General features: G+C 41.7%; 2 protein-coding genes across 2 annotated transcripts in view; one reads left to right on the forward strand and one right to left on the reverse strand.

The window, feature by feature from the left end:
* Positions 1-2,885: 2,885 nt before the first annotated feature.
* slc5a10 (solute carrier family 5 member 10) overlaps positions 2,886-27,641 on the forward strand; it is a 28,186-nt gene continuing 3,430 nt past the window's right edge. The window contains exons 1-13 of the mRNA XM_050044388.1: positions 2,886-3,305; positions 3,399-3,470; positions 4,570-4,674; positions 5,275-5,334; positions 5,648-5,752; positions 5,866-5,971; positions 6,074-6,154; positions 6,248-6,453; positions 11,151-11,286; positions 21,787-21,894; positions 21,990-22,140; positions 22,274-22,442; positions 26,602-26,817. Of these exons, the coding sequence (XP_049900345.1) occupies positions 3,198-3,305; positions 3,399-3,470; positions 4,570-4,674; positions 5,275-5,334; positions 5,648-5,752; positions 5,866-5,971; positions 6,074-6,154; positions 6,248-6,453; positions 11,151-11,286; positions 21,787-21,894; positions 21,990-22,140; positions 22,274-22,442; positions 26,602-26,817 (1,623 nt within the window). The 5' untranslated portion in view covers positions 2,886-3,197. The remainder of the gene's footprint in view (positions 3,306-3,398; positions 3,471-4,569; positions 4,675-5,274; positions 5,335-5,647; positions 5,753-5,865; positions 5,972-6,073; positions 6,155-6,247; positions 6,454-11,150; positions 11,287-21,786; positions 21,895-21,989; positions 22,141-22,273; positions 22,443-26,601; positions 26,818-27,641) is intronic.
* Positions 7,962-19,903, reverse strand: LOC126390204 (protein FAM83G). The gene is made up of 5 exons (XM_050044387.1): positions 18,567-19,903; positions 16,316-16,483; positions 15,239-15,363; positions 12,248-13,643; positions 7,962-9,059 (listed from the first exon to the last, which is right to left on the reverse strand). Exons 1-5 carry the CDS (start codon positions 19,077-19,079, stop codon positions 8,688-8,690), a joined length of 2,574 nt encoding a protein of 857 aa, XP_049900344.1. The 5' UTR covers positions 19,080-19,903; the 3' UTR covers positions 7,962-8,687.

Below are 27,641 nucleotides of genomic sequence, written 5' to 3' on the forward strand. Positions count from 1 at the left end.
CCCATTATTATCTTGGTTTGCTTTTGAAGTTAGAGCACTGACACCTGATTAGATCTGATTAGATTTGATGCCATTGTCACTGAGTACAGGTACTAAGGCAGCAAAATGCAGTTTACCATCCAACCAGACATGCAAAAAGCAGGAAAGTGGGAGTATATACAGGATAAACAGTGATATATTAAGTAGAATAAACATGGATGCACTAGATATACACAGTATAATTAATAACAGACTCCATGGGCTTTAGTGACAAGTGTTTAATTGCAGCGTAGACAATGTGCTTCTTACCAAATAAATGGCAATGGAGATGTGCATCCATAAATAACCTCATCATCACACAGAGTAACTGTACACTAAGAAATGTAATAGTCTGATTCTACTTGGAGATAAATTTACCATAACATTTTGGCATAATCATATTATTTTAGGCCCACACTTTACACTGTTGATAAGTAAACTCATTCTTTTTCTCAATCTGTGCACTACATATGTATGGGGGTTTTTTACACTTAAATCTCAGCACATATTTTCCCAGTATGACAAGTGTAATGAATACACAAAAGCTTCCCAGATAATTCACAGGGATACTATACAGAATAAGGTGTTAAAATCTATCCTGTTCTGATGATACTTATGAAATAGTATATCAAATAACAAAAACTGGTGTATTTAGATGTGTTAGCTACATATCTTGCATTTGCCATGTACTAACATTTTTAAACATATGCGTATGGATTTACAAATTAAAACACAGGATGTTGGCAAGCGGCTCTTCTAAATGACTTACTATTGCTACATTACTTTAAATACAAGTGCCTGTAGTCTGATATATTTGCTCTTCCCATGCATAGTTATACTGCACATACTGCACAAATCTAACCTATAGAGTATACATATTTATACTACTGTCTATACTTGTACTTAAACCTGCACTTTAGTATTTTGGTAACAGCTGTTCATGCTCATCTTAGTGCATTCATGTCTACCCCTCACTGTTTATTCTACAGGCTATATTAAGACTATATGTCTGTTTCTCTGCAAGTTACTGCTTTTTGCACCGCTGGTTATTTGCTATTATTTGTTTTCTTGCACTTTGTGCCATGACAACAGCCTTCAGCTGGATCTGATCTAAAAATGCAAAGTGAACGCAAGTGAGTTAACTTTATAATAAAAGTTTTTGCTCCACACAAATCTTTATTCATCTTTAACTTTAACATTTTGCTCTGTGTGTGTGTGTGTGTGTGTGTGTGTGTGTGTGTGCGAGAGAGATTAATGATGATGTGTGTGACGTCAGGGCATCTCTATCGCCACCATCTGCTCCTCACAGCAGACAAACACTGGCCAGCAGTTTGTGTGTGACACTGAGTTAATTTCACATCAGGAAGCACGAACACAAAGTCAACCCAACTGTCTCTGTCTCTTCCTCTCGGACTTCATGTCCTCTCCTGTTGTCGCTCAGTGAAAAATGTCCAGATGTGTTGAGAGTAAAAAAAAAAGCTATTTCCGATTTTGAGAAAGCTCACACAACAAGGGGCAGACCAGGGAGTTAATGACATATTTAATCTTTTTACCATGATTTGATATTTTATTTTTAAAAATAGTTTGTTAAAGTTGGTTGTGGTATCATATCTGTTCATGTTTTTCTTGTGAACATTTACTTTCTATTTATTTATGTTTATTTCTATTCTTGCACTACTGCAACAACCAGATTTCCCCTCTAGTAACTGATATACACTTTTCTTATCTTATCTTATTTTGAAAATACAATAGTAATGTTGTTATTTATACCAATGAAAACCTCTCCATCTGGAGAGATTTCTCCAAAATTGTTCTTTCAAATATTTTCAAGTGTTTCCCAAAGTTAAATCTCACTAATATTTTCTAAGTAGGGGTTGTTTTAATATGTTCAGTAAATAAAGAATGCAATGAAATCAGATTACATGATCAAATGTTCAATTTTTAAATTGAATATTGTAACATTCAACAAAAAAATCCAAAGAATATATATCATATTGAGTATTATGTAATAGATCTGTATTCCAAATCATTTGTTTTCCATCCACGAGTGGATTATGAGACAATGGGCCCCTGGGTTCAGATATGCAAAAGGCCCCGCCACCTCTCCTACACTGGTGCAAGAAACACAGACTAGGTGCTGTTTTTCCTCTTTTTTGTTGCTGTTTTGCATCACTTTGTCTTTTGTGTCTCTTTGTGATCATTGTAAGTCTCTTCCAGGTTGTGACATTTTGCAGGTGAAGGCCACGGGAGCCCCTCAGCCTGTGCCCAGTAGGCTTGTTCACTAATCCATCCATGTGTCCATCATCAGTTAAAAATGTAAAAACATGAATGAACTTATCCTATCTACAAAAAAAGACTTTTTAAGATTACGTGTCATGGTTTTCAAATGTTGTCTGTCTCACTGGAGTAAAAACTTCTATACTGACTGACTGATTCTTTCCTACAAGTTACTGAAGGAAACTATTAACAGTTAACTGCTTGTAAACTGTTTCTCTCTCACACACTTTCTCTGACCCTACTTAGCACTTACCAGCAGATGTTTGTGTGTTTAGACACTAATGATTATAAACTTGTCATCGCCAATGATTGACCATCTGTGTGTGTGTGTGTGTGTGTGGGTGGGTGGGTGGGTGTGTGTGCATCAGCGTGGACTCTGGTCCACATGAGCATCTGCTATACTCCAGTAACTCCACTGCTCGCCCATACATGCACTCCATTATCCCCTAGCACAGCGTGTGTGTCAGCGCTGCAGGTGCCACATTAAGGTGATGTGTTTAATCATCAATTCAACCAGGGACTGCCCTCTTCATACGTTCATGAAACACTCAACACTTTCAGTAACAGCGAGTTTGTGGTTCAGGCGAGAGGGGGCTTTCACAAAGGGCTGGAGTGTGTGTTTGACTCTGTGTGTGTGTAAGCTTTGTATATTTGTTGGGAAAGAAGTAAGAAGTGTCTGGTGGTTTGTAGGGAGTTTAATATGTTCGTCTTGGTGTTTTGGGTGTTTGCAAAGTAGGTCTACAGTGTCAGATTATGAGAGGGGGCTGGTGAGAGTGGCTGCGCAGGTGTAAGGGTCTGATTCAGTAAGTTTATGTGTGTGTGTGTGTGAGGCTGTAAGGAAAGGGCAGTACAAGAGGTGTGTTTCTGGTGTATTTTCGTGTGTGTGGTTGTGAACACTGAGGATGTCTAACTCCACCATCAACTTCTACGCCCTGTCTCAGTCCTTCAGCTTCTCTGACATTATCGTCATAGTAACCTACTTTCTTCTCAACCTCGCTGTCGGCATCTGGGTGAGAGTCAGAAGTGTATTTGTGTGTGTGTGTGTATGCATGTTCAGTAAATGTGTGTTGTGGGTGCTGGTGTGAAACAGTTTTCTCTGTCAGTCATCATGCAGGGTGAGCAGGAATACTCTGAGCGGATATTTCCTGGCTGGACGGGACATGGCCTGGTGGCCGGTGAGTGTCTCATGATCTGCTCTGCAGCGTCTCTAACATGTTGATTTTGTGGATAAAGAGCAAGGAGAAGTTTGTGCTTCCTGTGATGGTGTGTTTTTGATCTGTAGTTGGATGAAATTTTCCGATAAACTGATCTGTAAAAATAAGTGAGCTTGAATATGACTGTAAATTAGTGATAATGCTATTTGGCACCGTGGGCAGACAGACTGCTAGTTTGTTGTGTTTGACAGACTTAGCCAAAAGACATAAATCCTGCATACATGAAATGTAATTTGTGGCTTCCATTTTATGCTACGTCAATACTTAAAGGCCTATTCCACCACATTTCAGGGAGAAATAATGTACATTTTACTCCATTACATGTATTTGATAGCTGGTTATTTTTCAGATTAAGATTTTACATTGAAAACTATATGATAAGCTTATAAAATACAACACTAATTCATATATTCATTCAACCTTTATTTTAACTTGGACATACATTGAGGTAGAGACCTCATTTACAATGCAGCCAAGTAAAACAATATAAAATAAAAGCACTCAGACACAGAGTAAAAAAACAAACAGAAGCTTACATAAAAGTGGAGACGAGAAGTAACACACTGTTGAAGATTAATTTAGATGGTCCCAATCTTTCTTTGGTTGCTAACAGCTGACCAAAATGTGATTTCCCCTGAAAACTTCTCAGATGGCTTCATTTAAAAAACTGTTTGAAAACAAAAAAGAATTACCGACATATTAAAACAAATTTGTGGATCAGAATTTTGTTTTTTCCTTCTTTCCTGCCCTCATATCTATATTATGACCTTTTGTAGAAGGTCTGACCCCCTTGGTTGGGAAGCACTAGACCAAATTCTAAATGTTGTAGTTAAAACTACCTCCACCTTGACCAGCTACGACAGCAAAATGACGCTTATGTTTTGATGCATATAAAATATATTCACAATAAAATATAAAACAATACTTGCACAGAGTGCTTTTACTAATAACTTAACCTTTAATATTTAAGCTTGCTGCAGGACTTTTACTTGTAACAGAGTATTTTTATGCCACCATATTGACACTATCTGAATACTTCTGCAATCTCTGATGTACTCAGATTGGAGCGTCTCTCTTCGCTAGCTCAGAAGGCTCAGGGTTGTTTATTGGTCTGGCTGGGACCGGAGCTGCTGGAGGCATTGCTGTCACTGGTTTTGAATGGAATGTGAGTACACACACACACACACACACACACACATCTGTCCAGTCAGAAAAACATTACAGATGCTGTTCTAATTAATCTATTAATAGTAACCAAACACACTATAGTCTGGAATGAAGCAGAGCTTGCCTGCTATTCCATGCACGTGTTATTTCTTTTGTGGTTGGCAGTATTAATAGGACTGACTAGACAAACACAGTCTATGTGTGCAACAAAAAACAACTTACAGCTACAATGACTAATCTCCCATTTGTACGTGAAAAGAAAACAAATGACATCATGTCTTTGAACATGTGCTAATTAAAGAATTAGTTTTGCAGTGTGTGTTTGTGTTTGATCTTCCTTTAGTGGCTGTTGCGGACGGCCCTCTGCAGGGGGCAGCAGCAGAGCATTTTAAATACCAAGCTGGATTTCATAGTGTACAGTGTGCATGAGTCAGTCCACAGCAGTAGAGCAAATGCTTGCACATGTTACAGCACCTAAAGGGTTAAAAGTTTTACCACAGTTTGACCAGAGAGGTTTTTACCCCCAGAGGCGACTGTTGTGGACGATCTGGTCAAACCTCTCTGTGCTCCCTCTGTCTCCTTTTCTTCTGTCTCTCAGGCCACCTATGTGTTGCTGGCTCTGGCCTGGGTATTTGTGCCTGTCTACATCTCCTCAGGGGTTAGTTTGTGCACACACACACACTCATCACACACACACATGGGTGCATGTCTGCTTGTTAAGGCTGGTTCAGCAGGTACATTTAGGTGCCAAGACACATTCTCCTTACTAACAATCCCCGCCTTGAAAATTCCCCAACAGGGTGTTACACCACACGCACACACACAGTTATTTTAAATCTAGGGGAAGTGTGAACACATCAAAGTTGTCTACAGTTACCAGAAGCTAATTGAAAGATCACACCGAGCCCTAAAAACCACCCACAGCTTCTTCAGTTTGCTTCTTGGTGTGTTGAAAATGTGTGTGTGTTCAGATTGTGACAATGCCGGAGTACCTGGGCCGCCGTTTTGGAGGAGAGAGGATCAGAACCTACCTGGCTGTCCTCTCACTGCTGCTGTCCGTCTTCACAAAGATATCAGTAAAGTCACACACAAAGAGGCAGCATCACACTCAGTATTTGACCGCACTGGCCTTTAACCATTTAACATCATCTGCTGTGAGACTGAATCTTTGTCGTGTTTCTGTCTCCAGACTGACCTCTACTCTGGAGCCTTGTTTGTTCAGGTGTGTCTGGGGTGGAACCTCTACCTGTCCACTGTCCTCATGCTGGTGGTCACTGCTCTCTACACCATTGCAGGTACACAAACAACCACACACACCTACACAGTTACATCCTGTAAAACTACTCTCGTGTTTTAGATACACTGGAAATATTCCCGTAACACACACATCTTTTCAGGCGGTCTTGCTGCCGTCATCTACACCGACACTCTACAGACATTCATCATGATTATAGGAGCAATCATCCTAACAATCACTGGTATGTACAATTATCAGCATTTATAAACAAGCACAACAACTGCACTTATTTTTAAGGATTGTGTAGTTGGAGTTGTGTGTTCTCGGTCCACAGCCTTCAATAAGATTGGTGGCTACAGTAACCTGGAGCGTGTGTACAGCATGGCTGTGCCCAGTAAGATCATCCCCAACAGTACCTGCCACTTGCCACGTCAGGACGCCATGCACCTGTTCAGAGATGCCGTCACCGGAGACCTGCCCTGGCCCGGCATGACTCTGGGGCTCACCATACTGGCCACCTGGTACTGGTGCACTGACCAGGTACATTTATACACAATCACGTGCATGTAAAGGCAAAAACACAGAGAAACCACCGCCTCCTCCATGCAGTAAACTCATGTCTCATTTATCCAGTTGGATGCTAGGTACTTTCCAAACACATCGCATTGCCATCAGCCCTTTGCAACAGGGACTGAAAGTGAAACGGATCTATACTTTAACTGTCAATCCTGGTTGCTGTTGATAAACATAGTCCTCAATGACTTCAGTTCATTGATCGTTTTTGTACTCTTTGTTCACCAGAGGTATGCGAGAAAAACAATGTTTTCTTCATGAATTCAACATTAGACAGGGCGACGAACTGAAATACAAATGGGCATTTGGGGTGAAGTATTTCATTAAAACCCCAAACCTCTTGAAATTAATCAGATAAATTAATAACATCCTTTTTGTCTGGACATAGGTTTGTCTCTATCTTCTAACATGTGTTCTAGTGGCACGTTTGAAAATGATTTGTCCATTTAAAAAATGTAAAGGGAACCTTTTTTTCTTAGCTTTATGGGGAGTTTTGGCAGTTTTTCTTCTTTTTGGGTTTGGTTTTATTGACCCACCATCTCAATTCCAATGGTCCGTTTATATGGCATATTTGGATAATAAAGTGAGCATGTGCAATATGACTGAGTACCCTTTGAAAAATTACGATATCAGTACCTGTGATACCAATACCAGTAGAGTATTTCATTTGATACCCATCATGTGAATAGAAGCATTCGGACTGCCAACTCCATCAAATACACTGCGCTCAACTTCACCACAACCAATATTTTTCTTTTCTAGATCTGGGTACAAAAAAGGTCAAATGCAGGAACTGACTGTGAAAACTTTAGATATGACTTTGTACTGTGTTATTCTGTTTAATAGTTTGAAGGTATCGAGTACCAATACTCAACCCTAACAAGCACTGTCTGTAAACGGCCCGCTGCATACAAAAACACTCAACTACAGTAAGTAGGGCTGGTCAAAGGTTAACAAGGAAGTTGCTGCAAAATGTAATCTGGTGTTTTCATTTATGTCTTTCTTCTCTCCCCTAAGTAGGTATGGTAGAAAACTCCACGGCAGCTGCTTGACTGACATTACTGTTTTCAAGGGACTTTCAATCTCATTGTAAAATTTGTTTTGTCCGTCCTACCTACCCTACAAGACTCCATTCTGCTAATGTGGCTGCATCCACAGATCTCGGCAAAAGCTCCACCCCGTTGCCCTGGTTTTGAGGATTTTATGCCAAACCAAAACTCCAGGCTTCAAAAATACCCAGAGAAACCTAAAATCTCTAAGCTATTTATATTTTTCTGCCAACTATGAGGCAAAGCAGACACATTTATAAAAAATACTGAAACTGATCAGTTGTGAGGGTGCAAATTCTGTAGGCTTCAGTTACGTACTTCACCTTTCCTTTGATAAACTTTGCTGAAACACTGAGATGTAAACTGCTGCAGGATTCTTCAATTGACTTCTGATTTACCTGAACTGCTTGAGGCAACAACAGAGCTGGGTCAGCAAACATCTGTCTTTTTATTAACAACATTCACTTTTGGTCCCACATCAGTGTTTGAGATTTCATATATACCATCGACACCCTTACACCATCAGTAACCAATCACCAGAGCCTGACTCGCATATGAGTGAGGAGACACAATCGGCTGATCTGCATGTCACAGGTACAGTGCATGTGTGTAGGCTGGATACGGAAAAATAAAATTTTGTGTACAAAATTCAGAAAAACAAAAGCACATGAGGTAATTAAGAAATATTTGTTCAAAGGATTGTTTACAAAATGGAAGTGCTCGAGTTGGCGGAGGAGACTATCACAGCTGACCGACAGCTGACTAGTTCATCTACAAAATACCCTGTGCCTCTAGTAGAAATCTTAGCACAACTCCTGAAGGTATCTGTGCTAAAAAGAGTGAGTTCATCTCCTCCATATCAGTACCTTCCTCTGTAAGCTTTTAGCCGTCAAGCATTGGTTTGGAAAAGGATGTAACAAATTTACAGACAATACCTCTCAAAACACATCATCAAATTAAACTGCCAACTCTTATTGACATAGTCGAAAAATCCCCATTTAATTGTTGTTGTATATTGGGCCTCAGGGAACGAAAGCAGGAAATGACACATGCCAGAAATAGAGAAGATTCCACACTGAAGAGTCACCACTTTCTTAGCAGAAAGTCTGTATGTCATCACTCATCCTTGTGTACCTGTGCTGGCCCACAGTTCTACCTGTCAGCCTTGTTATTTTGAGATGCCTTCTTTTGTGGCCCTGCAGCTCGCGCCCGCAAGACTCTAAAATTGCTCAGTTTTGAGAAAGATACTCCTAGTAATCCTGAAGGGTTGGCTGGTGGTTGAGGCGAAGCGTGACCTCCTTTCCTGTAACCTGGGCTGTGGCGTCGTGGTGATCGGCCAGAGCGTGCCTCTACATGCAGCTGGGCTGAATCAGGCTGCAGCATTTGGCCCTGCCAGTAACGGTGTCCTCCAATCACAGGGGCAGCTGCTCGGGCAGGACGATGAAAACTTCCTGGTTTGGCGATGATTACTTTAGGTGCTCTCTGTCGTGGATCACGTGCTGGAGATTTTGAGGTCTGGAACAACTAGACAGAAAGAGGAAGCAGACAGAGATGAGTTGAGTTACACATAGCGTCTACTGTAAATCCTCCACTATCTAGTGGACTAGTTAAGTGGGCAACATCATTTATTTCTGTTGTCATTTACAGCTGTAACTGTGACGTTTAAGTATTTATAGTTAAACACAGTGGTCTGACCTATCTGATGTTCCTGCTGTGCTTATTTTATGTACTGTGTTGTTTTGCGTCTTTGATTAACCAAATCTACTGCCATGGAAGCTACACAATGTACTGCTATGGACGGAGGCTGCAGCACAACGTATTTTACTGTTTACTGTTAATTTATCATGTTGATCTGTTCTGTACGACATCTATTGCACGTCTGTCCGTCCTGGAAGAGGGATCCCTCCTCAGTTGCTCTTCCTGAGGTTTCTACCGTTTTTTTCCCCCGTTAAAGGGTTTTTTTGGGGGGAGTTTTTCCTTATCCGCTGTGAGGGTCCAAAGGACAGAGGGATGTCGTATGCTGTAAAGCCCTGTGAGGCAAATTGTGATTTGTGATATTGGGCTTTATAAATAAAATTGATTGATTGACTGATTGATTTTAGCCACAAAAAGACCTACCTAAAAATTTATGTCAGTTTAAGTATACACTATATTTCAAATATTTTCTCCGCTTTACACACAAACTGATCAAGGCAGCAGCAGACCAGCAACTTCATAGAGTCTGGGGGCTTTAAAACTAACCAGTTGAGGCAGCATTTGCTCAGCGCCGTCCCATTTTATGTACGTTATATGTAAACAAACACTGTGATTCTGTCTATATGCTCAAATATTTCCACAGCATCATGCCAGTTTCCATTGTTCAATTCTGGTTCCTGTAGCTAATTTTGAACCATTCAGCGTTATTCAACAAGAAATAAATTGATTCAGAACCTAAAAGATTGGTTCTTAGCTACAACCGAAAAATAGCAGATTTTCTGCGAAACGTGACGACCTCTGGAGGCATGTCATATTCTACAGGTTAGAAAGAGAGGATGGAGAACAACACGTTATATGAGTGATCGTCAGAAAAAAAGAGTGTGCAGTGCTCTTACTAACAGTTGGTCTATAATTGTTTTGGGATTTAAAGCAAATATCTAACAACAGAACAAAAGCTCATAGGTAGTCAGTGCAATCTGCCATCTTTCTGTTTACTTCCGTTGTGAACTGTGTAACGCCCAGTTGATGACACATCCTTGATTACACTGGCTCTGATAAAAACTGGTGGAAACTGAAACGCAGGCTGATTTGCTAGATAGCACCAAAGTTCTAAGAGTCCTGAATGTAACCGGTTCAAGAGCCAGAGCTAATTTGGTGGAAATGGGGTGTTAGTCATACCCCTTACAGCGGAAATTTCAGCATGACTCTTGATAGTAATTAGAAAGTAACGTCTATTGGAATCAGTGCTAATGTTAGCAACCTAAGCTAACAAGCTTCCACTTTCTGTATAAAAACGAGTTCGCCCTAATGTAACAACATAACTGGCTCTCCAAAATGGCACATTACCGATGCTGTGTGGGCTTGTTGAAAAATAGGGGAAATGGCAACAGGGCCATGACCACGAAAAGGTCCAAAAATAGTTTTATACTCTTTTTAAATATGGAAAAATGTTCACAAAAGCTGCAGTATCATCATAGTTTAGATCTGTTTACACAATGCAGGGAATTCATACTTTAACTCTACTAATTTTGATCACCTCCTGAAATCTCCAGTATTCTTCTATTCTATTTTAAAAGCATTGAAACTGTAGTCCCTGCTTTAATCACATCCTACAACCTCAAAATTAATACAACCTATTTAAGCACTGCCTGTAAAGCACCTTTTTAGTGGTTGCCTGTGCATTTTAAAGTTGATTTTAACCTGCTAAATCCCTCTCCAAAACACAATACTTTTCTTAAATTGTTTTTATTATGTGCTTTTAGTGTTTTTGTTCTTTTGATTAAATTGCTGTTTATTTTAACCATATCTGAGTATATTTCACTGTAATATACATTTCCTGTTCTTCTTCTTCGTCTTTTGAAAAGTGCTACATAAATAAAGTTAACTCTTATTGCTGTTGTTTTTCGTCTGTGTGTTCAGGTGATTGTACAACGGTCCCTGTCTGCTAAGAACATGAGTCATGTTAAAGGCGCATCAATCCTGGCTGCCTATCTGAAGATGCTGCCTTTCATCTTCATCATCCTCCCTGGCATGATCAGCCGAGCTCTCTATCCAGGTGCGTGCACGCACATGTGGGCGGACAATCGGTGGAAACACACACACCTTTTTAATTTGGAAAAAGGAATGACATGTTTACTGTAAGCAGGCAGCAGCTTGCCTTGACATCCCTGGTGAGACACACCCTTTCACACCATTTTCAATGTGATTTATATAAATGCATGCGTGCGTGCGTGCGTGCGTGCATGCATGTGTGTGTGTGTGTGTGTGTGTGTGTGTGTGTGTGTGTGAGAGAGAGAGAATGTTTGTGTCTTTCCTGTAATGACGTAACTGTGTCCTTGATCTCAACAAGCTTTATTCCTGGAAACCTCTGCACTTACTTTTGTAGTGATTACTTTATATTAAGAGGGGTTTTAAAGGATTAAGACAAGCATTGTGTTAGCACCTACCTGTTAGTGTTAGTTATCTAGGGCTGCAACTAACAATTATTTCCATTAACAAATAATTTATTGATTCTTTTTACCCAACATGATTTCCCAAAGCCCATGATTATGTCTTCATAGTGCTTATTTTGTCCCAGAAGATGAAAATGACTTGATTGATTTTTAAAAGAGTGATCATTTCATTTCAGATCATTTCTATCTGGCAATTGACTATAATTTCACCTCTATAATTAACTTTCCCTTGTCGTTATCAATGAATCTGTTATATTTTCAATTCAACCTAATTGTTCATTCAGTGTCAAACATGAGAAAACTATGAAAAATGCCTATCACAATTTCCTAGACCCAGGTTGTTTCAGATCAACAGTCTAAAATCCAAATGCACTGTTATTAATTAGGAAAAGTAGCAAAATCTGACATTTAACAACCTTTAACTAGCAAATAAATTGCATTTTTATGACTCAAAATGACTTAAGTACACATCTCTGGCAATAAATTATCTGTCAGCTGACTGAGCAATTGACTAATTGTTTCAATATCATAGGATTAGAAATACTGATGCTACTGGGTATTCACCTGTCCTATGTGCCTATGCGGTGAGGGGTTCCCCTGTCTGCGGAGCTGCTGTGATTGGCGGATGAGGGCAGTGCTGTCCTCTGACGGTATGGGCTCCCGCAGATCCAGCATGCTCTGGGAGAAGCGGGCCATCATGTTGAACCCGTCTCCATGGCGTTGCCCGCGCCCTGACCCTGACGACACTCCATTGGCCAGGGGGTCACTCTGCTGCGGCTGGGGACATTCATAGAACTCCTCCTCTGATGCAGTGGAGTTACTTGAAGGATTATCATTTTGTGCTCGGTCGCACATGACCTTGGTGCTGTCTTGGCTGCCCTCACCGGTGCTGCCAGAGTCTCCGCCGTCGTCCTTTGATATTAGACGGCCACGGACTAGTCTCGGCTCCTTCTGGGTTTCTTTTTCATCTAAGCCATCTAGACTTTCCAATTGGTCCATTTTCATCAGAGTGACCTGTGGTTGGCCAGGCTCCTCTGGGGAGGCGGGGTCTATGATTAACTGTAGTGTGCGGCGTTTAGGAACAGGAGGTGCTGCAGTTTGAGTCTCTGGAGTTTGTTTAGCATTGTCTGTTGGCTGTGAATCAGCGGGAACATTGGATGGAGATGGTGTGTTTGGTTTGTGTGTGTCTTGTGTTACAGGTGTGTTGGGCTGCTGAGGGGGCCCTCTGGAATCTGTCGCATCCGTTTGGTCTTTATTCGGAGCTGTGTGTGTTTGCTCTTTGAGCTGTTTGTTGGTTGGACTCACAGGAGTAGAGGCTTTTGCACCTGTACTCTCAGAAGGATTTTCTGCCACCACTGCAGTTTTTGCAACCTGACCTGAAGCCCGTTCCTCCCTCTGTGGTGGCAGCACCAAAGGTGCGCTGAAGCGTATAGCCTGGCTGACCTCAAACCTCTCCGACCTCTGTAAGTGAACCTGATGGGCTCTCTTTTCATCCCTGATGTTAATAAAGCCAATCACATCACTTGGTGGGTCTGGTTCTGGCCAGATAGGCAGGTACGGGATCAGGTTCGCTTTCTCCAAATGCGCTAATCCCGGATGTAAGGGTGGCTCTTCGATGACATGCCTAAGACGTGCTTTCATGAACTTAAGCCCAGTGGGATTCTGGGAGTTCTTGTTGCTGGAATTTTGGTCAGAAGAAGTGGCACTTGCGTGAGTCCCCGCGGCAACGAGGGCATATTTTGGATTGATGAGCTTCCGAGCAACAGCAGCTGACACTGGAGCAGGAGCTGCCTGAGGGACCGGGTCAGGGATTGGTTCATCTGCCATGGGGACCTTGCTGAGAGACACACCTCTGGACATGAGGTAAAGGTCACGAAACTGCAGGTCAAAGGTCTCCACCGCCTGTCCTGTGATCACAGTAATGAGGTTGCGGTCCAAACGAGATGAGGACCAGGTGAAGCTGGAATGACACAGACATGGAAACATAAATTCTCAGCAGTGACTCCCCTTATATGAGCTCATCTGACAAATGCTCGGATTTCAAGCACTTTTTAAACTAAATTCATGCCAGTTCATGTTTATCACATCTACACTCTTTCTTCTATGCCACAACTCCTGCTGAGAGAACCCAACTTTACAGTCACAGTTAATCATTACACTAAACACTTGTACTCTGAGGTCATGCATCACATTATGCTCTTTGACTGCATAATTTCTGAACACGTATCTTCACCTTTCAGTCTCTGATATCATACAGATGTAATGGTAAATAGATAACTAACGACAATAAACTAAGTCTGTGTGTGTTGAGGTGAGGGTTTATAGTTGTCTAAGATCTGCATAGTTTACAAAAGTTAGCACTGTCTGTTAAAGCTCTGTGTAAACAACAGTCTGCATGCTGCAACAACGTCAATACAGGAACATGCCAAAGAAAAAAAAACAGTAATTATAGCATATTTCAAATTATTTTAAGGGCATTTGACAATATTGTTGAAAATTGATGCCGTCACTTTGTTGCTTTCAGTCTATTCATATTAGTGTTCCAATTGTTATGGTACTTGAGTTAGCAGACAGCTGCTTATTGACATATCCAGCAGACGTGAAGCAACATTAGCATTCATTTGGAGTTGAGTTTTGGCAACCCAACGAATGTTCTCTCTGCTGCTAAATTTGTCTGTCTGCTGTTTGGTGCTGAGCAGGGTGTGTAACTGTGGGCTTTTAGTGGGTTTTTTGCTGAAATCAGCTGATGCTGTGGCTGGAAACTGGGTGAGAGAGCAGAGACTGAACCAAAACAGTAAAGTTGCAACCAGAAAACCAAACCGAAGATATCATGATTCTCCAGAGCAAAGTGGAACTGCAGAGAATGGTCATCATTTTATGTAGGTGTGTCTCATACACCCTTTTCCACCAAAAAGAGTGTGCGTGGAGGTTTGTTAAACATGGGAAATCCTGTTAAAAATAGGAACAGACTGCTGTCCCATTGCCAGTAGACCAGAGCAGTGTACACAGCTCTGCAAGTGACGAGCAAGCCTTTCTGTTGTGTCAAGCTCAGTGTCCAAACTGGCTGGAAGACAGGTTAATAAGCAGCAGAAAGCAGCATGGAGGCCAGTGAAAATTTCCTTTTTTTATCTCGTACTTATTCAGTCTCTCTCAGACTCCATGCAGACTAAATTTTGAACAATATTCGAGCTCTGCTTGGACGGAGACTGACTGGATTTTGTGGCAGCCTGTTTGCCATTGTGTCAGCGAAGCGACTAAAATTAGCGCATCCACCCGGGTGCAGTATTTCTAATACTACTGATTGGAGCCAATCAGAAGCGGAGCTGTTAAACACCAGTGACTATTGCAGAGTCATTTGTCCCGGGAGTGAATGCTGACTGTGACCCTTCCCATTAGATACAAAAGACAGACGTCAGCGGGTGTTACTGGGTTTCTTATCCACTGGGAAAGGGGTTTGGTGTGACCCCTTTCACATGTCACAGAGTTATTTAATCTTTGTTAATGTTAACATATTGATAAGAGAACCTTTAAATACACTCAGTTCATTCTGCTCACCTGTATGAACCAGAGATGGCTCTGTCTCCATCTACCAAGAGGAACTTCTGGCTCAGTGCTCCATGCACCTTCTGTGCTGACCGTGTGAAGAACTCTACACCACCAGCGCAGCGCACACGTAGATTCTGCACACACAAACCCACACATACAGTATACAGAGGGTTAATGCAATGTAAAGTGAGTCTCTTGTGGATTTAGTGCTGATGGGAGGAGGGGTTTGGGTGAACAAAGGGGAAACAAGGGCAGAAAAGAATGAGTTTTGTTGTTGCTCAACTACAGCTCTTCTCTATTAATACCACCATAAAATCGGGTTGGCTGACTCTACAGGTTAGAGCATGGATATCTATGTATGCGCATGCTTGTGCGACACACCCTGCGGTGTTTGTCTTTGGCCCTGTGATAAGGGTGTGGTTCCTGGCTAAGCGTTACCTCGTAAGTAAATGTACTGTGCGAAATCTCACATGGGACACCAAGCACAGAAGTCGTAAATGATCATAATAACGGCGGAGATGGTACATAAGAAAGAGGCTGAAAGAGAGGGGAGGTCTGGCGGTTAACGCTGTGAGGAAGAGAGAAGGAGAAATGAAAGAGAAACATTTACAGAAAGTAAAGTGAGAGTGTGCATGGTTTATGTAATTGTCTGCAGCACAGAAAGGAATGTGCATAGTGTCTTTCTGGTCCAACACATTTAGAAGAGCCCCCGTGCAACATTAAGTGTTTGCTGTTACTGCCTAGACCAGTTCAACTCAGAGAGGCAGAGAATAACAAAGACTTGAAGCCTATGACAAAACTACTAGCTGGTGCAGGCACCTTATCAAAGCCTGCAGGCAAAAACCTGTTTCACCTGCGTCAATCATGCTCCCTACTTTCAGATATTTCCCTTGTATAGTAATAGACTTATGATTGGAAAATGTGTCTTTAATGAAACTCATATGATTTGAAATTTTGGAACTGGAGCTTTTTAATAAGCAGGCTTCTATTATTGTATGCTTATCAAAGGGAGCCATCTATCCAACGAGCTCATCTCCCAGCTTATCTAAACATCATCTGGGTGTGTTTGTGTGTGTGCGTGCATACCTTTAGGTGTCCACGGTGCATATCAGCTCTGCCACACATGGAAAGAAAGCAGGGGACTGCAGCCGTGTCAATGATGATGTATACAGGAACTCTGCGTTTGTAGGCTGCATCCAGCAGGTCTCTAAAGATATCCACATCTGTAAACACATCCATCACCACGGCTATCACCTAAACACACGCACATACAAAAACACACAGAGGAAACCACACACAACATTAGCATTTCCTGGTCTGTGAGGGTGGGTTTGATTTAACAATCTAAAACCCATTAAATCCTCAAAGGAAGCTGGGGCACTTATGAGAACTGCATCTAAAAAGTCAATTAAACCCTCAGACACAAAGAAATGTCTGACCATAGAGAGACTGCTAGAAACAATGAGCGCTTTGCAGAGTGGTGATAGAGTGTGAAGTGTCTGGACTGTGTGTGTTCTGGTGACAGCATGGTGCTCTTCACACAGCACTGTCTGTTCACTTTTCACCTGACCCACTTTTTTAATTTAAAACTTGGTAGAGACTTATCCCAAAGACAAACAAAATAACGAATAAGCTGATCAAGATCATAGCTTGAGGTTAGAATATGTTATTCAAATCAACTTGTGATGATAGTTGAGTGTGATGAAACATGGTCTTGTCACACTACAAGGCAAAAAGAGGGCCAACTTGTGATAAAAAGCAGAAGAATTAAAAATAAGACTAACCATACAAACCCTACACAGGGAGCAGTTGTTGTCAGCTGAGTTCTGCTGAACAGCAGCTTTGTGGAAAAGTTATTGGCAGAGTGCCTTTCAAGCAGTGAAAAAGTATTCAACTCTGGAACTGAATCAAATTAATTCAAGTATTTTGTTGTCCCGAGGAAACTTCTATATGTACGTGTGACAGATTTATGTAGGCTCATACGAGGTAAAGGTATACGGTGATGGCATGAAACTTTCACTGACGTCAGGGCTTTTTTTTTTCCACTGTCGTGTCAAGATCAGACTTGTTTTGCTCAAACCTTGTTGTGTGCATGTGTGAGTGTGTCACACCATGTGAGAGATGAAGGGACAGGGAAGAAGGTTTTGTAAGACAAGACAGAGACAAATAATGACATTTAAATTAGAGAGACGTTGGATTAAATAAAGTCCAAAAAAGCCCATGTCAGATTGTTTTTGAGTTTATGATTTAGCTTTGTGTACAACTGCATAACTGTCAACAGTGGAGAAAACAGCAAAGGAAGTCAAACGTCTGATCAAAACAATCGTTCTTATAGGAATACTTCAACCACAAAGGTCTCATGAATCCAATCCTATGCTCAGCACTTCCCACACACATGCATTTTCAATATAAAACTTTAGTACTGGAGTCTAAAGTCTTAAAGTTTAATTTTTAGTTTAATTTTATAGAATAAGATTTTAGCGAAGTTTTTGTGACGTACTGAGCGTACAACTAGAAAAATGAGACTTGGATTATTCTGCACAAGTTGTGTGAAAGTTTGTAACTGGATGTTTTGAAGTTGGTCCCCAGTCAGTCAATAAATCATTATGCTCACCAGGCATGCAGAAAAAAAAATCATTTTCTTCTTGACTTCAAGGTAACATGGCGTGACTAACTGATTTACAAATGGTCATTTTGTAGTTGAAGTATTCCTTTAATCTGTCATGTTAACAAAAACACCTCACAATGCAATGCAATTGAACACAATCCAAGCTGCAACTATAATTAAAAGTGATTGTTTTCATTGATAATTTGTCGGCCCATTATTTTCTTCATTCATCAGTCAGTTCAAATGCCAAAGATATGCAATCTACTGTCAAATATTACAGAGAAAACTGCAAAATTTGAAATGGGAGAAACTACAACAAAAGAGTACTTTGCTTTTTTTGGATGAAAAACAACTGATACAGTAATCAAAATAGTTGCAGATTAATCCTGCCAATCGACTAATTGAATAATCAACTAATCATGTCGGCAGTAAACTCAAAATCTCTTGTACCCTTGTGAAGCTTATAAACTTCTTGTCTTTACTGTGTGGAACAAGCACTCCTTTGTGCATTGTGATGATGTGGTGGAATTCATAAATGGAGGAGCCAGATATAAACACCCTAAAACCAAATGTAATCCTATACAACAACACAAGTGTGTTCTCAAAAGTGTAGGTAACACAAAGATAGCGAGCTATTCATTACAGGCTGTTGTACTGGATTACATTACAGTGTTCAGTTATTAATAATTGCATTATAACACCATCATCATCATCCTCTTCACTGCCTACCCTCTGTGCTGATGCAATGCTCTTCCGCACCACCTCCTTGATGTGCGTTTGCCCCTCAGTTGGTGGCTGCGTGTACACTGTCACGCGTGTGACCCCTCGGTATGAAATGGCCTCGGGCCAGCCGAGATCCAGCTCTGCCACTGAGGCCTCAGACCGATCAGGCCAGTACTGGAGGGACACCTCACCGTCTCCCAGATCCTCCCCGGACCCCGGGGTCAGGTTCCCCGGCCCTGGGGTGAGGTTCCCCGGCCCCGGGGTCTCTGGCTTCTGGTGGTGCTCGTGCCCAGGCCGGTAGGCCTCCACTGTCTCTGCAATCCGATTCAACTCCAGTTCCGAGAGGAACTCCCGGACGCCACTCTTGTGGATGTAGTCCTTGAACGCATCGCGGCCCTTGGTGACAAGCTCCTCGAGCGCCAGCCGTTGGTCCTCACTGTAGAAAAACTCCGGTTTGCTCTCGCTCACGCGCCAGTTGACGTGGTGGTTGTCCAGACACTGGACCTGAGACAGCGCCATGACCTCGATATATCCACCGGTCAGTAAACAGTTAAGTACCGAAACCACTCTGACCCAGTTTCCAGTCGTCGGTCCAAAGGGTCAAACCTCGAAAGAGTGCGATCTGTCATTACGGTCCATATCGTGTCCGCGTGACGTGGGCTCGCGTGGTGGTAAACAGATCCCTCCGGTGGGTGAAGATTTTCACCTGAGTGAAATAAACCGCAAGAACAGTTCCTCAACCCGGACTCTGAGCTCTCAGGTTACTCCACAAACACACTCTCATTCAGGTGTTGATGAACAAAGCACCTCCGCCCCGCGCCACGCCTTCACCTGACAGGGGCCGGACAACTGCAGGGGCGACCCGGTTCAGCTGCTCCAGCCGCGGGGCTCGGCAGACATAGAGGCAGGCAGCTGTCTGGGTGGATGAGTGTCTGTCTGCCAGTGAGTCAAACTAAAGCGGAACACCTTCCTGAGATAGAGAAACAACTCATTAATCCTCCCTTTTCAAAAGTGTTGAAACCGTCCGTGACTCAAGCTCGCTGCTGTGCTGACGAGTCACTTTCTTCTTTTCTCTCGGAGCGTCTGGCCGACACGGTTCACAGCTGTTAAAAACACAAAAATGGCAACTGTTGAGTTCCCCGGAGCACAAAAAGTCGTTTGTATCCTCAACGTGACGTGACGTGTACGTGTCTCACTCTTTCACTGGGTCCGAGTCCACGTCGGTTTATCTCGCCTTATTTTCCTTATAAACGCTCCTCCAGACAGAAAGTTCACCGGGGTCCAGTGAACAGTGTGGAGCTGCCGGTGCGTGACTGACCCTGGAATCCGGCAACGGAAGCTCTGTCACCGGGGGCAGAAAGGCGGAGTGTCCGGTAGTTAGGAAAGAGAGGCTGTTAACTCCACCCTCCGGCCCGGACGGAAATCTTGTTTTTCATCCCAAAACTGAACCCTTACAGACATTGTAGCTATGGCACACTATAGGGGCCCCTTTTTATTTCATTTGCTGTATTATAATGGACTAAGAATAGTATACATTTCACTAGTTATAGACTTACTTGTATTAGACCAGTTCACGTAATAATAAAACAATTCAAAGGACAATAACACTAAGACAGTGAATGTTAGTTGGGCCAATTCCTATTTAGGTAATGCAGTGTAGATACCAAACTTATTGCTAACCATATTGCTGGTTAGTGATGTGTCACTGTACAGTCTGCTGGAAGTTTAGTGATAAAGTATTTTGAGAAATTACTCATGGATGTCTGGATCAGGGTTAATAGGATAAAAGTGAGGTCAGGTTTAGGGTTGCATAGATAGAGGTGCACCAAACACACAGGTGAGCCTTGAGTCTAATTTATCACCTAACAAACAGGTAAACGATTTAAGAAATATAGCCAACTAAATTCAAAATTATTAACATCTTTTGACAGAGCATCACTGATGGATATTTGTCTTTCTAAATCTGATGTCCCATGCAAAATGTGTGTTATTGTGTTACAGAGCAGGGTGTGTTTAATTTAAGTGTTCATAGTTGTGCACACCTGCATGGGGATTTTATACATGCACATATTAACTCACTGTGCTACAAGAAGGGGTGAAGTTACTAATGTAACCACAGTTACTGCATGATATTTTTGGGTTGTTTTTATTACTTAAGTAACTGTGTTATTTATTAATGGGTACATTATTTATATTCAAGTAGTAATCCAGAACTCTGCTGCTCGGCTACTTCACCTCCGTTCTCCATAAGCTCCACTGGCTCCCCATCCCCCAGAAAATCCACTTCAAAATCCTCCTCATAACACACAAAGCCCTCAATAACCAGGCACCACCGTACCTGTCTGAGCTCCTCCATCATCACACTCCCACCCACACATTTCGCTCTGCCAATGCCAACCTCCTATCCCCACCTCACCTGAACGAAGCACAAATCCTTGGGGGGACAGAGCCTTCTCCATCACTGCTCCCACCCTCTGGAACTCTCTCCCCAAACCCATCCGAGACTCCCCCTCTCTGTCCATATTCAAAAAATCATGACTCACGACTCACCTGTTCAACACTGCTTACAATCACTGACAGTTTCTTCTCCTCATGCCTTATTTGTTCTCTTGCTTGTCTGTTTTTGTTTTGTTTTGTCCCTGAATTTGTAAAGCGTCTTTGAGTGCCTTGAAAAGTGCTATGTAAGTATAATGTATTAGTAGTAGTAGTAGTAGTAATAGATCCAGCATTAAGTTGCTGGTAAATTATTATGTCATTGTCATTTATAGTTCTTTTTTTTTTTTGTTTCATTTCTATTTTTGCGTGTGGTGTTTAAGTGGAGTCAGTGTGTTCCCTTGGTTCTGAGCTGATTGGTTCCTACCTGCCCTTGTTGTGAAGTCACTGTACCCATTAGTTGGGATGTGTTAGTACTGTCTTACCATGTTGGTAATAATTAAACGAAGAGGAAGAAACAAATGTTGTAGCCTGCTTATTCCCCACAGCCTGGAAGAACTGGGGAACACCAATAATCAAAAAAAGAGGGTTACAGTAATGACTGTAACTCCAGTGGGATTTTGCCTTATTATATTTGCTACCTTTTTGGAGGGATATGTTGTCATTTCCTTCATCATAATCAAAATCATTCAGCACAAATTTGGTCATCTGTTGCATGATAGAATTAAAGCACAAATTCTGCATGAGTATTTTCCGGTCTTGTGTGTGAATGACCTGTGTCTCCATATTTCAGACTCTGTAGGATGTGTGGATCCAGAAGAGTGTGTGCGAGTGTGTGGAGCTGAGGTGGGATGCTCCAACATCGCCTTTCCCAAACTGGTCATTGAACTCATGCCCAGTGGTGAGAATACTGTTATGTGTTAACTGCTTTGATAAGCTTTTTGTGCGTCTTATTTTAACCTGCGTGCATGAGTTCATCTGTATGTTGTATTACAGGCTTGCGTGGACTCATGATAGCAGTGATGATGGCTGCTCTGATGTCATCGTTGACCTCCATCTTTAACAGCAGCTCCACACTCTTCACCATGGACATCTGGAAGAAGCATCGCCCCCGGGCCTCGGAGAGGGAGCTGCTACTGGTAGGCAGGTATGACGCTCACAGATGGATGGTCTGTGGTCAGAAAACATCTGATCATGCTGTGGTGTGGAAGGAGAACTTTTTATTCCGGGATCAATTAAGAGAAGAGAAGCTTAAAGTCAAAGAGATGTGTTTGTTTCAGGATTGTGACTGTGATCTTGGTGGTGGTGAGTGTGGTGTGGATCCCCATCCTGCAGTCGGCCAACAGTGGCCAGCTGTATGTTTACATCCAGTCAGTGACGAGCTACCTCGCTCCACCCGTCACTGCTGTCTTCACCCTGGCAGTCTTCTGGAAGAGGACCAACGAGCAGGTAACATGCACACACAAGCTTTTAAATTAATCTATGAATAGTTTTGCCTGTAAAATATTAAAAACTACATCCACTAAAAGTTCCCACAGTTCAATGGGACGTCTTGGAATTGCTTATTTTGTGTAATGAACTGTCCAAAACCATTTTTTTCTCGAATTTACACTGATATGACAAAGGACAAGGCAGTAATTCTTCATATTTGTGAGACTGGGACCAGATAAAGTTGGCATTTTTGCTTTAATAAATGTCTTAACAACATCAACAGAATTTGACAATCAATTTTCAATTTTCTTCTGTAGAGTAATCCATTAGTCGACTAATCATTACAACACTGATTACAAGTACACCTGTAAAATTAAAGAGTTAAATGTAATTTAAAGAACACTTTTGGGAGTCTTGCCATGTTACAAATATAACCAAACTTAATTCACAACGTACTCCGTTCTGGACACCACACTACTCACCAGAATATACTGAGTTTTGAGGTTTCCCTGCACTGTTTGTCCCTTCTCCCACACTGTACTGCTGTACAGTTTTATGAGCCTCACATGAGCTCCAGCTGCCAACATGTCTCACTGCTTGGTGTGGAGCGCACATGAAGGTCTTTGTGTTCCTCGCTCATTTCATGAAGTGCATTGTTTATCATTTCCTCAGTGGGAACCAGCAGGATCGTGCTGCTCCTTCACTTGAATAATTGAAAGTGTTCCTGGCTGATAACAGAGTGCAAGTGAGGGAAGGTGTGATGATTAGAAGATAAAGATTAGCAGAGGGATGTAAAGGAGATAACAGCAACAATGTGTGTCAGCCGAGAGCCAACAACACGCATGCTGAAACATCTTTCGATTGCAAGTAAAGACCAGTCCACTGGATAGTCAGGATTGGATCTGTGTTTGAACAGAGCACGTCCTGGGTGTGTCTGCTCTCTGTGGACATGCTGTTTAACCTCTTTAATTAAAAGGAATCTTTCAGGTTTTTCAGAGTGAAAGGATTCCCTCTTTATTGTGATGTAGAAACCACCTTTTTTTCCAACTGTGAATGAAGCTACATAAAGACTACTTTCGTTTACTTTCATGACAAAGTGTTTACAATAAAGTGGCCTGGGGTAACATTACATCATGGGTTGGCAACACCCAGCAAACACTGAGTTGGTGATTTGCCTGTTGAACAAACAGGTACGAACAAACAACAGTTTTTTACTTGCTGCTATATGGATGGCAACGTCAGTCTGTCAGTTGGTTGGTCTACCACTTTGGTCCTAACTAAAATATCTCAACAAATATTTTCTCGATTGCCAAGAAATTTTGTGCAGACTTTAATGTTCCCCCGAGGATAAATTCTACTGACTTCAGTGATCCTCTGACTTTTCCTCTAGTGCCACCAGGAGGTCTGTTTTTTACCAAATACATGCATAGCATAGCCATAACTGTACTTTGTGTAATGTGCTAATTAGCAAATATTAGCATGTTAACACACTAAGCTAAGATGCTGAGCACGGTAAACATTAAAATTAGCATAAGCATGTTAGCTCAGAGCACTACTATACAGTACAGTCTGACAGAGCAGCTGGCACAGCTGTAGCCCAGGGGTTGGTAACCTTTACTATTAAAAGAGACAAATTTGGCCAAAAACAAACAAGCAAAAGCTTTAATAGCTGTCTGGAGCCACAAAAGATATTTGGGCCTCATAATGAAGGTAACAGGCAATTAAGTCTAAATTAGCCTATCAATATTTCTAATAGATCTAGGCTAAATGAACATTCATTAATATGTTTTACCACGGGTTGGCTACTCTGCAGTCAATTATTTATGATCATTTGGTTCTAAAATTTTGTAGCATTAAAGCAAATTAATCTGTCCATGCACTATTATATTCTCTATTTTCCTTCCTTAAATTTGGTATCCATTGTCAGCCTACCTAGGGAGAGACTAGCAAACGCTATTGAGGTTCAAGCAAAAATTCGAGGAGAAGGCACCAGGACGTAAATTTGTGATGCACATTTTAGTTCACAGAATGTTTTTATCGTTCAGTGTATAGACTATACATTATACAACTAGAGAATTTAGGCTTACTTTAGGCCTACTACTGTAGATATTAACATTGGTCATGGACTTTCCACATCCACATATGACATGCAAGGTACCCTGGGTGCTTTGGCGCTGGTCAACTATAACAGCAACTGGTCGCGTATCATGACGACGTTAAAAGACGCCTTTTTTTTTTTTTTGGTTTCTGATACTGCATATCACTGCACAAGCGCCGCATTTCGACGAATTCAGAGTGAGACCAGGCTCTACTGTTATTAGTTAGTTAGTAAGTTATCCAAATGCCTCAAAGCTTCAAAGTTTTAATCATCAGACTGAGGCCGGTGTCCTCAGTACAGTCATTGACCCTTACTTGAAGCTGTTAAATTGGCTGTCTGACGAGGAAAAGGAACAGGTGACAGGAAATGCAGACTGTTATCCGTGTCTAGCTGTTGTTTTGCATCTAATGATGTGGCCTGACCTGTGGGGTTCAGAGTTATTAATATGTTGCAGAAACATTGCGTGCAATAGCCCACCTTCCACATCTCTTCCTTGTGTCTATCACTCTCTTTGTCACACACACTCAGTGGCACTAAGTCCAGCCAAATTAAGTTTGGGTTTGGGTGGTCACGCCGTGTACCGTTGATGGTTTGTATATTTGCTAGTAATTATGACTGAAGCTTTGAAGCCCCAACTATGGTATTTGTCATAGCCACAGGGAGCTGAAGAGGACTAAAGACCTACATGCAGCCCTGGAACTACAGGTTGCCTCGCCCTGCTTTAGCTTCTTACACCCTGTTTCAACAACACAACAACACATTAAAATATTGTCACTAGTATGCAGTTGAAACCCTTATGTTAAAAAACTTCCATATTCATACCAACTTGAGCACAGTTTAATTCTGTATTAATTCCCTGTATTCTGTATTCCCACGGCCATCACCACCCTGAACAGTTTAAAATAACAATTGAAGTCCCACCCAGATACACTGCTTTGTCGTATATCTTGTATAATGTCTATTGTGTTTTGTGTGTCCTTGTCTATTTTATTTCGGAGCTTGCCAAAGACAAATTTCTGTTACTTGTGACAGACAATAAAGGTTTATCTTATCTTATCTTATCTTATCTTATCTTATGTCTTGACAACTGCAAAGATCACACCCATGCTTACAGTAGGGGGTATTAAGTGTCACCGCCATTTATTTCTTTTGATCTGGTACCATTTAATTTTATACCTCTACAGCAAGTTATTGGAAAGGGTCAATAGCTCTGTTACATAAAAGTCATGAGCTTTTTATTTGTGAGCGTATCGCTGTGAGAATCTTAATGGTGTTGACTCATGGGGTCAAAGGGCACACGTTACCACACAGGATGTGACACAGGCTGAGACACAGGCTGACTAGTTCGACACTGTAGAGAGCAAACAATGCAGACCTATTTAAACGGGAACATGACGGCTGTAGCCTTTGAACCAGCGAGGCAAATGTAACTCATAAAAATGCAGTTTAACCCTGTAATTAGTGTCATTATATCTCGCATGTGGTGTCTTTGGATTTACTCACTCCCTTTGTAGTAATCCTAGAAGTGTACATTTTATGATTTGACTCCAAAACAATACACAGAGAGAGGCCTGTGTGTGACGTTTTAAGATTTATGTGAACTAAAACCGGAAAAACAGACCTTTCCACATCAATTGGCTACATGACAATAATAATAACTGTTAAATTAAATGTTTTTTTTGTGGTACTCTCACATCAGAAAGAGAGAGACACAAATCAAAGAAAGAACTGTTTGGATTATAGAGTGTAAGGAATAAAAGAGGAAAGAGAGAGTATGATAAAAAGTAAAGTAGAGGTACAGATGTTTGCTTTGCGTGCTGCAACAAGGTGATTATTTTCATGTGTGTTGATTCAAACCACACAGATCACATTCTTTTCTGAAGGCTGACTTTTGTGTCACAGCACGTGTGTATACTTAAGTGACACGACGATGACAGATTATCATGGTGGGAAAGTGAGAGTTAAATGAGCCCGAACACACCCAACATACTGATGCCTTCAGCCGCAGGAAGTTCAGCATATTAAATCACGAATGCCTCGTGTAATGAAATCTGTTTGAATGTGTGCTTGTGTCTTCAGGGTGCATTCTGGGGCCTGATGGTGGGTTTGGTGGTGGGTGTGTGTAGGATGGTGGTGGAGTTTGCCTTCCCACCTCCCAGATGTGGCGTCGTGGACTCGGCGCCTACAGTCCTGCGCAGTGTCCACTACCTCCATTTTGCCATTCTGCTCTGTGGGCTCACTGCTATTGTGGTTACTATAGTATCGCTGCTCACACCACCGCCCAACCATGAACAGGTGTGTACACACAGATACAGTAAATAACAGAAGTATTAGGGAAGTAATGCGTACGTCAGTATTTTGCTGTCGGTACACCTGTAATTTTATCTGCTAAAGGGTTTAACTGGAGGTAAAGGCACAGATTAGAGCTGGAGGTTGGCCTCTGTGTTACAAGACAATCAAAGAGGACATGCCTGTCTAAATCCAGAAGATCAACAGTCGACCAAAGAGCTAAATCTTACAGTACAGAAGACGTACTGTTGCACACAATAGCAAAACATACAAAATTAATCATATTTAAAGCCTGTGACACATTTGTCACATCTGACATCACTCTGAACTCAAAATGCAAACAGCAGCCTTTCTGATTAAATACCCTGTTTCAAGAGAATTAGTCAAAACTAGAAAACAGGGAGCGGACTTGTTTAACTTTCCCCGTATAGTGCACAGACACCACACTGTCATCCATAACCTCCCTACATAAGCAGATTATGAGACAAAAGCCCCCAGGCCAAGACATGCAGATGGCCTCATCATCTCTCCAACATACTATAGGAGCAAGAGACACAGACATTTGTGTTTAGCCTCTTTTTGTTGTTATTTTGTGTCTCATTGTAGTCGTTACGCATCTCTCTGTGTCTCTTTGTGTTCACTTTAAGTCTCTTTGTAGTTGTTTTGCATCTGAGTAAAGTCTTTTTGTGGTCTTTTTGTTCTCTTTGTGGTCATTTTGTGTCTCTCTGTGGTCATTTTGTGTCTCTGTGGTCATTTTGTCTCTCTGTGGTCATTTTGTGTCTCTTTGTGGTCATTTGTGTCTCTTTGTGGTCTTTTTTTGTCACTTTGTG

This window comes from Epinephelus moara, chromosome 5, assembly GCF_006386435.1.
Source record: "Epinephelus moara isolate mb chromosome 5, YSFRI_EMoa_1.0, whole genome shotgun sequence".
NCBI classification, from domain to species: Eukaryota; Metazoa; Chordata; class Actinopteri; order Perciformes; family Serranidae; genus Epinephelus; species Epinephelus moara.

Coding starts and splice junctions, on each gene's coding strand:
- LOC126390204 (XM_050044387.1), bottom strand. CDS start 19,079: ATGGCGCTGTCTCAGGTCCAGTGTCTGGACAACCACCACGTCAACTGG. Junction 16,484..18,566: donor GCATTGCATCAGCACAGAGG/GTAGGCAGTGAA, acceptor GCGTGTGTTTAG/GTGATAGCCGTGGTGATGGA. Junction 13,644..15,238: donor GCCATCTCTGGTTCATACAG/GTGAGCAGAATG, acceptor GTGTCATTCCAG/CTTCACCTGGTCCTCATCTC.